Here is a 16,222-nt window from a genome sequence, read left to right as displayed (position 1 = left end):
TTCGTGTTCTTATTTGACTCCTTATTGTTGGGTATGGGAGGCGCGGACACTACAAGTATAACCAAGGAAATCCTATGACTAAGGCTAGATAATTTTATCAAGAATGTCTTTGTATTAGAGACCAAAGTTCCAACACTCGTGACGTGTATCATAGGATATCTAATTCTATCGTTCTGGATGTGCTAAACGGATTGGAATTTTATGTCCTATTACCATGATGTAACAGACTCGTTAACGTAATTAAGTTCTTCTCGCAACAAAGATTATCCAATTGACTGGAATTGATGTCGTACCTCTTGAAATATGTCATTGAGCAGTAAAATATAAAAGAAGATATTTTTGTTCAGAGATAACAGCAATTGTTACTTGAAATATTTGAAATTCTGAAAGAGTTTATGAATTTCGTAGTACTCAAGTTGAACTAAATTCCATTGGGATTTTAATTATATTTTTTTGGATATGTTATCCATGTTGAATGAGTCAGCGAGATTATGTCCCCGAAGTCGTTCCAATTCCATACAAATTTATTATTCGATGATCGAATCCACACCTGTAAAATTCCTTGGAAATATCGAAGATCGATCGTGTTCGAGAAATCGTGCGTCATAGTAGTTGCGATCGATAAACCTTCCAGTCGCAGGAAATTGCAATTCATAGAAATATGTAGTTCGAGCTCGACAGAATGTAGTTTTGGTGCGTTTAATCGTACAGCTTCGTACGTATTGGCTGCTTTGTCGTTAGGATACAATTATCATTATTAATCGATATTAGCCACTACGATGTGAAATGGTTGCAGGCTATTAAAGAGGTCCGTGTTAATTAAGAAGAGAATCGAATTTACAAACACCATAGCACGGTGCGTATATAGGGTGATTCTAGAAACTGGTGCAGGATTCAACTTTTTCCCAAATAAGAATGAAAATTAATTGGAATGCAACGGTGCACGTGCAACACACGCTCGCATTTATTTTTTTATTTCATTTACTTTTTTGATTGACTCCAGCTACATTTATTCGACGAGAAAGGAACAGAACGAAAGTTACTTTAAGGTTTGAAATGGTCATCGAATAAAAATACAGATCGGGATGAAAACTCATTCGAAGCTGAAGATAAATCGTTCCTCGATTAAATTAAGTATCCTTCTTGTTCAAATAAACTCGTAATCGAAGCCCTTGAATAACGAATTAAGATTATTTTTGCTCCGCGTAAAATGGACCTTGATGTTGGGGTGGGGAGATATCTCAGACTTCAGAGAAATTTAACGGATGCATTTAAAAAAGTCGAACGGCACGGTATTCAAGGTGTATGCGTGCGTTTACGATCAGCGTTTTAATTATCTCAACACGAGGACCCACTTGTAATCAAGCCGCGGAGCCGCCCGGTCGATCTCACAAACGTGATTTATATAACGCATCCTCGCTTAAAAAAAAACCCGCTTCAGTGTGAAACAGGGCTGGGAGTTAATTGGGTATCCCTGCTGGCAATTGAACTCGGTTATGAGAATGCTCCGACGTTCGCACGGGTACTCGTACGACGTATACGTTAATTCGACACATTGCCCCGTGGCGTCGACGACGTCGCAGACAGGAATAATCGTCCGATGGATGACGTAAAAGGCAAGTCCGTTCGCATAAATTGGTTCGAAAAATTGATAATTCTGGAATAGAATTGGGTGAATTTCATTCTGAACAAAGAATAAAAGTACCACGGAAATAGATAAATCAGTAGATAGGTTGCTGCGCCGCTTTGAAGTTCGGTTACCGGAGAAGTAATCCTACAGCATAACTTCCTCCAGCATAACTTGTTCACTCCCCGCACCAAGTAGTTCTTTTCAAAGAAATTTGTGATAAAATCTGAACACATGCTAATCTCGAAGCAACTCGCTTACATCCGAGTACCAGCCTACCATCCACACTGTCCTCTATCGCGACTCCTTTGATATCTCGACGAATGAATGTTCGACAAATAGGATGAATCTAGATTAATGCAGACGAAAGTTTCGTAAATTGTCCGTGAACGACGAGGCTAATTCACGACGGCGATTACTTTCCCAACGGCGAATTGTAAATTTGATTGTATCGTCCTGCCGGACGGAAACCTCGCGGTGATCTTCGTCGGGGCCTTCTTCCTGTTCTTCGGTTCGGTTCGCGTGGGTGTCGCACACCGATTACGCCGACTAGCCATTTGCATGCTCGCGCATCGCACGAAGGTCGCTATTATAGTTCTCGCGCATGGACAATGCCATTATTTCTACGTTCGAGGACCACGCGGATGTGTGCTATTGTGCCATGGCGCGGGGCAGGACGGATAGCAGCGAGATTACACGATTGGCGCGAGGGTGTCCGAGGATAGCGTTGTTTATGCGCGAGGAACAATAAGCGCGTTCCACGATGACTTACTCTTTGGATCCAGACTTGTCTCTTCGAAGATAACGTCCGTATTCTGATCATTCTTACTCTTGATTTTTGTTAAAGACGAGTCTTCTTCCTTTCGGTATTTAGAACTGTTGAGGTTGTAATAAATTGATGCGAGAACGCATCCGATTTATTTAACTGTTATATTTTATAAGTAATGCTTTCATTTTCATTTTCTTAAACTGCAAAACAAACGAACTCGGTAACATAATATCGTACATCACTTTAACTACCTGATCCCCAAATGAGATAATATTTTATTCCGACTCTTTTGTTATTTATATTACGGTTTCCGATTAAAATATTCATTTATTTTTATGTAGCGTACAACGCCATTGGTGCGCATAAAATGTTACGACACCGTTCGCGGGTTAATTTATCTCCCCAGCCGGTATTATGGGTTCTACCATTCCGTAGATTAATCGAAGTGACACCTATCTTTAATGAAAACAGGTTTCTGAAACTCGACTCCAATCAGGGATAGTAATTGGTGGAGCTATGCTACAATGACTCAGCTGCCACCGGCTATGCATTCGATTTGGCTGCTCCTGTCCGTCAGATGTCCGCGTTTCGTGATTCTTCCTTCTCATCTGCCACGCATTGCAACTCGTTATCTGCTTCCATTCGATCTCCATCCTTTTATTCGGCCCATAAAAATCCTTGCAGCGACCTTCATTAAAACCTAGTATGTATAAACTGTCGTGTGATTCTTCTTTTGTAGATGCCTCCCTCAGGGATAGATTTAATAGCAGCGCATTCGTATCGCTGGATCTCGCCCATGACTACCAATCTGTTCTCCTTCTCGTTCTTTTGTGGTTCCCTCCTGTGTATTAAAGACATTATTATCGTGATTGGGAAGGAAACTTATTTTATCGGAGATGGAGGCCTCGAAAGTATTCATGGTGGTAACTTCGTGGATTTAAACATATTTCTTTATGTAAATTCCGCGAGAAGTGGTTGGAAGTGTGTATTCGATTTGGTTTTGGATCCGAAGCATCAGTCAGATTAAGCGTCAGGCCAGGAGTAATAGAAGCGTGAATTGATGATAGCTTCTCGGGGAAAAGTGATCGCAACAAGGAACGAGTTTCGCACATTAGGCAAGCGCGACTGATATACGATCGCATAAACCGCGAACAAGGGGTTCCTCTGGATTTATAATAGGCGACAACTGTGTCGACGCGATTTAAACGAGGAAGCCGCTTCGCGATGCAGGAATCTCGCGATCTCCCACCTGCAACGTTGTTGCATCGTCACCGCTTACGTGGCAATTACAGCACTGGCGCACTTTTATCGGCCATGGATTTGCATTTCGCACAGGAGGCTCGAAGCGCGACCATGATGAATCGTTTTGTTCAGTTATTTGAACGCGCGGTAACTCATGCCACGTCCACTGCGTTTACGATAAGAGAACGTAGACTGACATCGAATTTTCGAATAATCTCCGAAGAATCCCTGGTATTTTTCAGGAACTCGTTGTGATAATGTCAAGCTGTTTATTTCTAGTTTAATAAATTCGATAGGAACGCGATCTGTAAATCAGGCTTTATTTAGAATTGAGTTGTACGTTCAGGACAGGACAGGAACTACTTGGGTTCTCGTAACTATGGAAATGAGGGAATAAATTTGTTCAACAAATTGCGCGATACGGACGTTACCAATAGTAGTGAGGATGTGGTTCTTGGATGAGGATGGAAGGGCTTCCTGGAAGTGGAATGGAATATGTTTCTTTGGTAGTATTTTATTTAATATTTTGAACATGTCAGTTTGAGGATTCTTTAAGATGTTTAAAATTAAAATCTTTAAGATTCTTTAAATTGTTCTTATAATTCGGAGGATTTATGGATGGATCGATTGGGAGAAAGAAAGTTCAGTTCTAGAAATGACTTGGGTCGTACTGGGTCAGACATTTTAGTCAGACCAGCTGTTTAAGATCTCTTGTATGTTAGGTTCTTGTATGTTAATTTTATTCATTAATTATTATATGCTGTATATGATACAACATGTCCAGGCACTATAAATAACTTGAATAACTGGAGTATCAGAATTCTTACGTATGTTCAGCTCAAGCGTCTGTTGCAGGCTAATAATTAGCTTACGGAATCGCGAACCGTTTCGCGATTAAATAAGATGCTTCGAACGTGCTCGATTTATGCGCAAGCTTTCATTACCTATCGCTCTATCACGGTGAAGGAATAACTGATTTCGTTGCAATTTATAACCGAGATTTTTAACCACGCGAGAAAAAGATGGTCGAGGTTAAACGAGTTGCGTTGGCCGACGCTAATTAAGGACGTGGAGTATTTAACAAGCTGGGACTCGATACTTTCGCGGAATTAAGTTAGAAAGTTGATAGATGCGCAACTTTGACCGAAGATCGCGAAGCTTTTAACCTGTTCGAAGAGGAACGGTTTCGCTCGCAATAAATAAAAGTGGGAAATGATATGGATCGTTATTACGTATAATTACGTTATATCACTGAGAATTGTAAGTATCGAATAATATCGCGGGGTTACTTGTATTTAAATATATTCTTGGATGATTCAGAATTTTAACGTTTCATTCATTTTTAATTGTATAATTTTATAATTTGTATAAAACAGCTGTTTCTGGTCGATGCAACGACACGTTTAAACGAACTGAATAAAAATTCTTGTTCCCTTCAATGTCAGTCATGAATTGACAGAACTTTATCAGAGAAATAGATGAAAGAGGCATTCGTTATTGTTTAATTCTAATTGCGCGAAACTGACTCGCGTTCCACGTGAATATACAGTGCACGTTTTCCTGACAGCAATTTAGTAACGGAACCACATACTGAATACGATCAAACACATTCTATTTACCTGTCAATCACGTGGATACGCAAATTCCCGTAAATGCGCCTCCACCGAATGCTGTTTAAATAATAATCACGGTGCCAGGTGCATTTAGATGGTCAGTAATTACTCTTTCTAATTGAAAGCATTTGTACGTGGATGTAAATAGTGCGACAAAGTATTTATCGACCTCGGTAGTAATTCACGCCATGTGACGGCGGGGAACAAGAATTATTAATCGACGACTGCTTTACCATGAATATAATTCATCCTCAAACAACTAGGTTACTTTTATCGTTCCGACCTTATTTATTTATTTTCTAATCATTCAAGATAATTCATAAAAGTGAATTATAAATAACTACGAGTAAAATAATATCAAAATCTATTGCCTGAAGCTAGCGTACATAGACCTGCAGGTGCAAAACCGAAGAAAATACCTGACCCAACACAATTACCCACGCGTTACAAGCAAATAAATAATAAATTTATTAATCACGTCTAAGGAAATATTATGCATAATTACATATCCCCTATGTACAAGCAGAAGTGACCGTTCCGACTCGTCCTCGCGCGATGATCCCCGGCGATAGGTTTTCTCCCGACCAGAAAACTCTCGGTATAAACGTCAGATATATGTAAACATCCCGCAGGAGTTCCGCTATCGTGAAAGGTGTTCAGCCTCGCGTCGAAAGGTCCGCTACGGCAGAGATGTACGCCTACGGTGACTGGGGGAAGCGCAATCTAGTATCTGAAGCACGCGAATTTTTCTCGCGGCGATCCCGGTGGTGCCAGAGCATTGGAGCCCGGCGAAGCATTTAATATTGTAATAGGTCTCAGCCACGGGCGAGATACCATCTCTAATTCAGCGTTACGGCCAATCGGACATGCAAATGCGGCTAGTCGCGGATCTCGTGTGAAATTAATTGCGCGTGACGCGACCACGGGCCCCAACGGTGGCGAGCTCATCGGACGATCGGGCCCCGTGTCCTACACGCACGTGTTAACACGTGTGCGGAATGGAGACGGTTCTCGCGTGGATACAAGATGTACGATCGGGCCACGTGATTCGCGCACGAGTCTAATCGGAAGCTACCGAAGACGACACGCACGCCTTCGAAGTATCGAGCACTTCGAGATCCGTGTTTATCTAACTACTTTTTAACATCACTTGTTAACGGTGCTTTCGTCCCTGTTCTTTCTGGCGACAATTAGTGGGGAAAAGGATTAATTGTATTGGTCAATTGATACGACCCTCTCTCGTTTAATTTCGGAGTAGCATGTGGGACTAAAATGGCGCACGGAATTGGGGGCTGTTGATTTGAATAACACTCTTCTTAAGAACTTTCTTGAAACTTTGGCTATATGTTCCCAATAAGGTTAACTATGTGTGCTTAATACTCGACAAGCTTTGAATGAGAAACTACAAAAATTAATTCTGAAAGTCAAATGTTAAAGAAAATAAATTTGAATAAAATTCTTGAATTTCAACGAAGTTACAAATATGAACAGCACAATAAATGTTTGATTATGTAGTTTCCAATAGTCTGTAAAGAAAATCTAATCTCATCAGCGAAGAGAATTCTCTTAGAATTTAGAGTTGATAACGAGTAGTTCTAAAAGAGTCTCACTTCGCACGAGCGACGCAAAATAAACTTACTTCAAGTGAAAATTACTCGTTTAAGATTTTTAATTGCATCTTTCACTTCCTGTTTTCTTTCCCTGAACACAAAGTGCACGCACAGCTGCATTTCAAGAGTGAGAATGAAGCGTAAAATATTGTTCTCCGCGTATTGGTATATTCGCGTCGAAATTATTTATTCTCATAGAATCGAACTAGCTATTTAATTACAAAAGTTTGAGAAGTAAAAGCCGCAATTAGAAAGTTGTACCGCTGTTTCGTATAATTGTTACGCGAGGCTAGAAACACCCAACAGGTAGGATATTAATTAAAAGCTCTGGATGGTGCTCTTAATTAGTACCGATCCCATGCAAGGTTAGCTTCAGCAGATTGCAAATTGCATTTCACGTAACCGCCAGTGGTTCCGTGCATTTCATAAAAACGAAATCTCTGGATCTAGCATGATATTCAATTACAGCGCACGTCCACACGTAATTCGGGTTTTTCCAGCCACAATCGTTCAGAGATACTGCATCTACCTACATACATCTGATTTAACGAGTATTTTCGCTATTCTATTTGAAATCAACGTGCTTTTTGGACCGAGAAACGTGGCTTGGTTTCATGTTCAAAGGAGTATTTAATCCACCTCATAAGAGGTGGATTCTAATCAGTAAATATTTGTTCAATAGCATAAAATATAAATTGATAAATGTTTATTCATGTTACTGTCTAAAATATCAAAAATTAAGAAAAGGAATCTCCAAGCTACCTCTAAAAAAAAACTATTTATTTGTTCGGGGTTGAGCACAATAATATTTCAACGTCTTTGCCAGCGAACAACCGACGCGAATGTGTCAGATTTCTCGAAGACATAATAAAACTACAAGCTGTTATACACGAATATTTATGACAAGCTATATTTCACACCGTATAGAGGCACAATGTACGGTTCGATCGCGAATGCTTTGCATGGTTTCGAAAGGTAATGTCCCTCCCTATACCCGAGTACAATGCTTTTATGTAGAGGCTGGTTGATAGCGCGATTCTAGATATCGCGATAACCAACGGGATAGCTCGGTATTATGCAGCGATGCCAAAAGATTGACGATCAAGATCGTCGTACACCAGGGAACATGCTAGTAATAATCGTGGTCAAAATTAACAATTTCATTTCTGAGATAAATTCTCTAAACTTATTGTAATGATATACAAGAATTATTTTTCTTTAACAACAAATAGTTTTAAATACAAAGCAACATGAATCAACAGTGATCATAGAAATTTGTGATCCTTAATTTTCTTAGTAGGTGTCCCAAATAAAAATGATCAAAAGTGAAACGGAGTTCACTTTCGATGAACATTTAGTCACTAATTTATAAAAATTCACCTGTGTGGGGAAAAGGTTGAATGTTGCAGATCGGTGAAAGCCATTTCGTATTCCGGCTGGTTGACACAGCTGAGTGAAAGGCACCTGCTAATTAATACTTTTATTCGCTTCTTATCGTGAAAGCCGCGGTTCGCCAGTTAATCACTACCGGTCACGTACCTACACGCACATGTCGCGCGTTAGCGCTACCTGAGCGTTGAAAAGACGAAAGCTGTCCTCACCGCAAGATAGCAATTACAACAGTTTTTAACGTCATTATGCAATTTCACGGTTTAATGCGGAGTTAATGTTTTTTTTGCATGCATACTTGAGAAGCCAGTGCATTTGCAAGAAATATTGATTGACCATTAACATGATCTATACGTGGAAAAATAAATATCTCATAATTGTAACTCTCAAATGCGGGCTCTGGAGCCTCAGGCTAGATTTCCAGTCTGCAAGCAGATGTTGAACAGTTTTAAACTATATAAATGATCTGTATTTGAACACCAAGTATCAATTTATTGCAGTAAGATATAGTCAAAATTCTTTTCAATAATATAATCCATTTCTTTTATTGGTTTGTTTGGATTTCTTAAAAAATTACACGAACTTTCTGGATAACCCAATAATTTCATCCATGAGAGTGCATTTATCGAGGTTCGACTGCGTGCTCCCGTGCATGCGAGACATTTTCCTTCATACCGATTAAGCGTGGTCTCCTGAATCGTGGCTAATTACTTACGAACTTCTGTTATTGGAAACGTCCAATTAAGCGACAAATCATTGATTTCGAGGGCAAATTCCTGGGATTGCAATCGCAGCGATATTATGCTCGTTTGCGTGCTCAAACAAAACTGAATCAGTGAAACTCGCCACGTTCACGGTCCAAGACCCGCACCCGGGTCACAGCGTAATGTTATTAGATACTCTGCCGAGAGCCCAGATAGTAAACATATCAATCTTAAAAGCAAGAGAAAGAAACAAGAACGCCACAAAAAATTTCAAGAATAATCTATCCGAAGCATTATTAGAAGCTCGAATGGTGCGTGTCATCGTCGCTTAAGACAGGTTATTTCTCGCTTTAATAGAAGCAACGTTCATAGTAGCATTAGCAAACCCATCGAGCTACACAACTTCTTTATTCAGTCATCGTTCTACATTGAAAACAAAATGTCGCGTAAATGTGCAAGCCAGCTACATCAGTACATGGAACCCTTGTCCTCGGGTAGCAAGAAGTAGATCGTCACGTCCCCTCGGGCGGTTTTCACTACCTCCCGGTGTCTGATCAGCAGCGTCGCTGCCAGTCCGTACATCAACGTTGGTATACCTGATGAAACGGATACGGAATACAAATTAACGAACGATCAATTACCACAGCGGCGCGGTGCCCCACGTTGGCTATTTACAGATCGAAAAAGTGTCAATGAAACGAGCCGGCGATCGTAGAAGGGCAATGATATCGCCGCTCGACGTTGCGTTTTTTTACCTTTTACGTAGGAGTGGTATGCGAGGCATACGTACCAAGGTTCAGTAGCTTGATCGCCTTGAAGAATTTGTCCTCGCTCGTGAGGTCCTGTCGCGGCCTTTTCGTGCAGTGATACTTCATGTATGGAAAGCAGCCGGTTCTAAGTACGTGGTAATTGCTGCTGCCTACCGGCCAATTGAAGTGGGACATCCCCCTTTGATCGTCGACAACGTCGGCATACTTCACGAAGTACGACGTCCACGGTGGCTCGTTCGTTTGCAGCAGATAGCTCGTTAAGACCTGCTTGTACCGTAATGACACAAGCTCATTTTGTGTATCCTCTCGTTCATCTACTGGATAAATCTCAGTTTTGCCGATCGCTTAGAACAGGCATGTCCAAACTGGGGTGCTCGCGAGCCATGGTCTGAGACGACGCAATCAGTAGTAAACGGGTGTGTAGCGTCTTAAGTTTAATATTTTTAAGACTGTAATACATTTCTGTGATTTTTATTCGTCTGGGACGTCAGATGCCCTCAGGTGACTACATAGACCGTTGATAGTCTACATAGTCTATATATGACTAGATAGACTGTGGCTCGCAAGTAACCAGTTGTCCATCCGCGGATCAAAACGAGGGGAAACAAGGTAGCACTATCGTGCAGTCTGCGAGTTGAGAATGGTTTCTAAAGGAATTTTATGCCAGGGCATTGCATTTTTTGCGCGTTAAGTAATGGGTTAGGATTCAGTGGATGCAGAGATCCGCGAGAATTCTCACGGCTATCGATGGCGAAGTCATTTAATGGGGACTGGAAGACTTGGAAATGCGAGTTTTTGCGCGATGGCGACGCGTGGACTGTTCCTACGGTAGTAACTTTGTATGTGCTTGGAAGATCGGAGGTCAATGAAAATCAAAGGTGCTCGATTATTTATTATTTATATAAAATAAGGATATGGAGTATTACTATTATTCTGGAGAGGAAGGACCTCTCACTACTTATAAAGTTGTCTTCAGATATAGTGCATCGATCGATGGTTAAAAGGGTTACGAAGTTACGAAACTTGCCTCCGATGCTGGCGGCTTGTTCTTCTTCCGAACAATCCTCGCCCAGGTACCATTTGAACGAACGACACTTATGCGTTCAGCGAGCAATGCTTTCAGAATCATTCGGTGAAATTTGGCGGGCTACGAATAATCAAATCGTTGCAAGAAGTTCCATTCTCTCTCGCCTTTTATGGAAGTTCCAATTTCGTCTGAAAGTTTCTGTAACCGTAGAATTCGCTCAATTGATGGTTAGATATAAGTGGAGTGAGCATAAATATAACCACGTGACGTCAAGAGCGCAGTGGTATTGGAAGTCATTGAATAACCAGCTGTTTATTGCTACTATTCATAAAACTGAGACTATTCAAAAAATTGAGGTTCGCTTTAGAAACAACACACCTGTAAGTTACACCTGGCTTCTTTGCACACCTAATTATTTTTAATGAACGTTTATCTTTCGTAATGTATAATGTTGCAAAAAGATGCAACGAGTGGTCTCAGTCCTAGTTTCAACCTATTTAACCTTGACGACATGTCGTATCAGACTAATGAGAGCTCGATCAGCTGACGATCTGTTTACGTCCACTCCCTTTGTTTCGCGCGAATGGTATCCTGATATTTTCTATCAGGTTCCACGGTTTTACGTAGAAGTGCATTTATAGACAATAGACGCTACGCGCACCTGCGGTTTGACCCAAGTGTGCCACTTACTATATAGGTATTGACAAGTCAACAGTGCCGATAGAATATCGACGAGCAATCGAGGCACGGTTGGGTTTGCTCGACTCGCAGACCTCTCGTGGCACTCTTTACTCTGCCTTTCTAAAATAAACGCGTAGAGAGTGCTGCACAAAATGTCAAGGTTAACGAGGTTCAATTCCATCGCCTAACGGAAAATCGTTTCGAAGTAGGTTTCGGCACGTTCCCTCTATTCACGCTAACGAACCGTGAAAAGACGATGAATTGATTGCGCTTGCACGGACGTTCATCCGATTGATCGGTAATTCCGTCGTCAGAGATTAGTCAGCCATTGTGTATTATCACATTTTTCAACATTTCTCTATGACATTCGTCTTTGATAGAGCATAGAGCATTTGTAGGATTTTTATATATTCAAATATTTGAGTATATACATATACATTCAATGTTCGTTCAAAATAATGATGAAAAGATGTTTTTTGTCCCATTTGCTTAATTACAACGTTTTAGTATGATATACAAATAAACTGACAGTAAACTATAACAGAGATAGAATATTTAAAAATGAACCCTCACAATTTTCAGTGTCCTTAGGATAAAATGAAAGTATTATTTAAGAAAATACAGTATACTGTTTGAAATAGCGTTTCACCCAGCTCTGAAGCGAGCCTGAGTCTAATCGAATAAGAATCGGTAAAAGTTGCGGTTACGACTCATGACTTGTAACAATTGTTTCGTTCCGCTTCTTTGTAATATCGCGGTTATTCAATCGGTCTCGCAACGGCTGCGCAGTTACTTACTTTTCGTCGCATGCGCAGAACCCCTGGCTTCCGTGAAACTGCACAAGACGCGGTCTTCGATCCACGCTGCTTGGTACCGCGTAACTTCAGCAATCCGTTGCACGTGTTTTTGCCTAAGTACGCCTCGTGTGGCTTTGTTGCTGCCTGTATTCTCTATACAGATATAGAAAATACACGTCTATCGATAGCACTTATCACGAAACAAACGTGCGGCGTGGTTCGTGATATTACTGGGTCACGCGTCTGGATATAAATACTGGCGCTAGCGTCGAATCACGTGGGCGGTCTTTTTGAACGATTCTCAGTGTACAGTTGAGCAAAATTGTATTTAAATAATAAATAGCCCGTGAAATAATATATCATTTTCCTTTCCCCATTTGTAGCTTATATATAGTAAATGCCACTAACTGGCACGAGTAAATAAATTAAAATTAATTTATTTTTGTCTGTCTCATGAATTATTCATATAATTTTTTACTTTATTTTATTACTCGATTACTCTAGTATCAATAGTATCATCTCTGTTTTATTTTAAATGTACTTTTAATTGGTATTATAGCGAATGTTGAAGAACGGGTTGGGCTGATGTAATTTATTTTTAGATAATTAACCTGAAGACATTGTCTTTATTTCCACTATTATTCCATCTTTCCTTTCACACGGTCTTAATGACGACTGTCTTCCATGTATACTAGTACTATTGTTATTATCATGCAATGCTTGATGAATGTTATCACTTCTTCGCTTCCGGAGTACTCACGTTTTTGGGTCACAGTGTATGCCAATACAGTAGCTTGTTAAACCTGTCGGGGTAACGGTATCGATGTCATATTTCCGGTGGCAAAGGTATGATTTAGCACTATTCCTGATTATTCGATCATAGTAGTGCGCATATATTCTGGGATTATTTTGTAATAATTGCAATTATAATTTTATTTCTTTGACTAATCGGAGGATGCATACTTCTGAACATTTATAAGTAATCAGACGCAAAGAATTATTATTTCTTGTAAGATTAATATTACCAATGATTACGCTTACATGCCAGCTTTCTAAAGACATCTCAATGTTGCGCATAAAAGTGCGCGAGTCACGTTGACAAGTAAGGTAATTATTCGCATCTTGTAATACCACGTTATGTATACAATTTTCTGTTGGCAATGTGTAAAATAAAGAACAGCATCCTTGTGCTGGTTGTGGTAAGAAAAGGCAATTTGGATGATGATGGCATTGATGTACAGGGTGTGGGAAATAGCAGAGGATTACGAGAGTGAAATGATGTGTCGTTGACAGTTATTACATGAGGACTGTTAACGTGATTCAGTAGGATACTAACATTAACACCATCTCTATATTTAAAAATTAGTCACGAGAAAAAAACTTCATTTCAGTTCTTCTCTACGTGGTGACTGCACGTGAGATTGCATTGTTCATATTCTAAGCAGCTCCTCTCTTTAGTTCTTCTTCTGACTATCCTTTTTCTCACAACATTGATTTATGGAGTATTTTATAGAAATAATTTAATAAATGAAAATTTTTTAAAGGAGTAATAACACCGTGTGAATATTTAGCAAAAAGCGAAGCGAAAAACTGATACCAGATTACTTTCTTCCAACTTTCGACGTCACGCTTCGAACGCAATGTTCGCGAAGAAATGTGTAACGAATTAAGATTGACAGCAAAGATAATTAAATGACGGATGATGTACAAAGTAGGCAAACTATAGTATAAATCATGATACTCTTCTTTTTACGGTTCCGTTACTTCAACGAAGGAATTTCGCTTTTTAGAATGCGATTAATACCAAACTCACTAAACTGACAGGAAATAAATAAATAAATAAAAATTTCACACCGCGGACGCTGAAAGTGGCATGTTTGATATTCCAAGTCTAACGACTTCCATCATCAGTTAAATCGCCATGTACCAGATAGCCACGTTTAGGTGAAACTATAGCACTAGTTTCTAGGTTCATCAAACGGTTATTAGCGTTGGCATGTAGTCGTCTAATAAAAACTAAAGTAGAAGAGCATGATTTCTTAACGTCCACAATCTCCATCGTTTCGACTCCCAAGTCGTGCCACACTTCTGGATGATCGATTTACAATTGCTTCTTTAGAAACCTCTTCGAGCACACGTGAACAAACCATTTTAATTTATCTTGATCCTCCTGTGAGACTGTTTTCTAATTAACCTTGTTTTTTTTTTTGTTTCAGGTAAGTCCATCCACGATGCTGGAACGTGAGTAATGATCGTCCAGCTCTATTCAAACGATACTCACGCGAAAATGGTCAGCAACGAGCCATGGAGTCCTTTAATTCCTAGGAGCGTTTAAGAACCACTAGAATTCGCGTAGCGTTACCACACCCAAGATCGTTTACACGTATAACGTATCGCGTTTGCTTGCGCGGCGCGTTATAAATTACCAGGATTTTTGTTAACGGCGTTTCGAGTTACATTTATTTACATAACTACGGTTGAGCGCGTTCCGTGGCATTAAGGAACGTCGTTGCTGCTCTGGCTCGCTGGAGAAACTCTGTAGGTATTTCGTCTAGGATAAACAAATATTTAAATTGGTACAATCACGGGATATTCGTCAGGATATGATATTGCATTGTCAGATTTTCGGGGAATGGTTGTCACTGTTTTAAAAATAAGTCTTTTCTTAGATGAAAGATATAGGATAGTGTAAAATAAAGTTACTTTGTTCCTGAAGTACTTTTGTGTAAATCTAAGTATGCACAGGGAATTAGCAGGAAATCGATTATTTTATCTGTTATTTTATTATTGATCAATTCTTATTTTTTCAATTATTTTATACACAAGGGGTACGAAACATTTTTTTGAATTAGATCTAGGAGCATTAAGTACAGTTTGAAATTTGTTTCCATGACAGATCATTCCAAAGCAGAATCTGCTGTTATAAATTAGTATCTAGGTGTGCAAATTGGTTGAAGCAAAATAGGTTGTAAATAATCTAGGCTTGCGTGGGGTCAGTCGAGACCCTGGAAGTCCTAAGGTTAACGAAGAAGAGTGTTCGAGCGAGTTTCACTGGTGTAACGTTACCAGTATCTTGTATCTGGCGGACAGAGTTGTCCCTTAAGGTGCGTGTTCAGGTGACATTAAAGTCATGGCATTTCAAAGTCAGCGTGACTTCTTCTGCGGGTGTCTTCACGCAGATTCGCGTCTCGACATTTGTCGCTGTGCCTATATCAAAGAAACTTATTTGCATCGCTATTTCTGTTATGGATCTGTTTATAGAAAGGATTAAACAAAGTTTCTCCATCTAAAACTGCTCATCCGTAGGCTATAGTTAAGGTAAATCGGGATGAAGAACGTTGGAAGGAAATATTTATAAAAATTCAAAATCCATTAGTTCTGTTAGTTATCCTGTTAGAGATAGCGGAGTATTGTAACGAATAAGAAACATCTAAAGACTAATTTCCTGAAAGTGCAAACTTGAGTCCACTTAACTGTAAACTGTAGTCAGAGCTGGAGAACATGGCCCGAAGGATTTCCTGATATAAGTAGCTTCTGACCTAGCTTTGGAGACAAAAGCCACTCTAATAATACCATTATTTTGCAAGTACAGTTCCATAGAGCATAGATGTTATTGAAACGCCAACAAAGCTGAGCCAGCATCTGACTACTAGAAGACAATATCTCTCGTTTCTTTGACAAAAGTCGAATAGGCCAGCAACAGACCGTATGACAGAACTAGGTAATCACATGAATCCATAGCTTTTTGTTTCTTTTCTTTCCTTCGTTGGGGAAGGTCGCATAATGACTTTATATTCTTCTGGCGCGAGCATTCTGGTTCTGATTACACGTAGACAATTTCGCACGAGAAAAGAAAGTAGAGTGTCTCTGGTAACAATCAGGAACTGTGGGAGAAGATACACTGTGTCGGAACTCCATCTGTCTTGTGACGACACACGACTGTCCTGCGCCTGCACTCCGTCTCCCATGAGCTGAGTTTCCGGGTACCCGTGT

The 16,222-nt window shown here is 40.0% G+C and overlaps 2 protein-coding genes across 2 annotated transcripts in view; one reads left to right on the top strand and one right to left on the bottom strand.

Moving 5' to 3' along the window:
* Positions 1 to 16,222, top strand: part of LOC128875967 (cadherin-99C) — a 120,940-nt gene that overhangs the window by 19,665 nt on the left and 85,053 nt on the right. The window lies entirely within an intron of this gene.
* On the bottom strand, positions 9,344 to 12,491 carry LOC128875970 (uncharacterized protein C15orf61 homolog). Its single transcript, XM_054122034.1, has 4 exons — positions 12,230 to 12,491; positions 10,752 to 10,949; positions 9,745 to 9,988; positions 9,344 to 9,550 (listed from the first exon to the last, which is right to left on the bottom strand). The coding sequence occupies exons 2-4, from the start codon at positions 10,851 to 10,853 to the stop codon at positions 9,423 to 9,425; spliced, it is 474 nt and encodes a 157-aa protein (XP_053978009.1). The 5' UTR covers positions 10,854 to 10,949; positions 12,230 to 12,491; the 3' UTR covers positions 9,344 to 9,422.

This window comes from Hylaeus volcanicus, chromosome 4 (genome assembly GCF_026283585.1).
Source record: "Hylaeus volcanicus isolate JK05 chromosome 4, UHH_iyHylVolc1.0_haploid, whole genome shotgun sequence".
Taxonomy (NCBI): domain Eukaryota; kingdom Metazoa; phylum Arthropoda; class Insecta; order Hymenoptera; family Colletidae; genus Hylaeus; species Hylaeus volcanicus.
The sequence above is the reverse complement of the archived record's forward strand: the minus strand, read 5'-3'. Positions and strand labels throughout refer to the sequence as shown.

Coding starts and splice junctions, on each gene's coding strand:
- LOC128875970 (XM_054122034.1), bottom strand. CDS start 10,853: ATGATTCTGAAAGCATTGCTCGCTGAACGCATAAGTGTCGTTCGTTCA. Junction 9,989..10,751: donor ACAAGCCGCCAGCATCGGAG/GCAAGTTTCGTA, acceptor CGGTACAAGCAG/GTCTTAACGAGCTATCTGCT. Junction 9,551..9,744: donor GATCAAGCTACTGAACCTTG/GTACGTATGCCT, acceptor CCGTTTCATCAG/GTATACCAACGTTGATGTAC.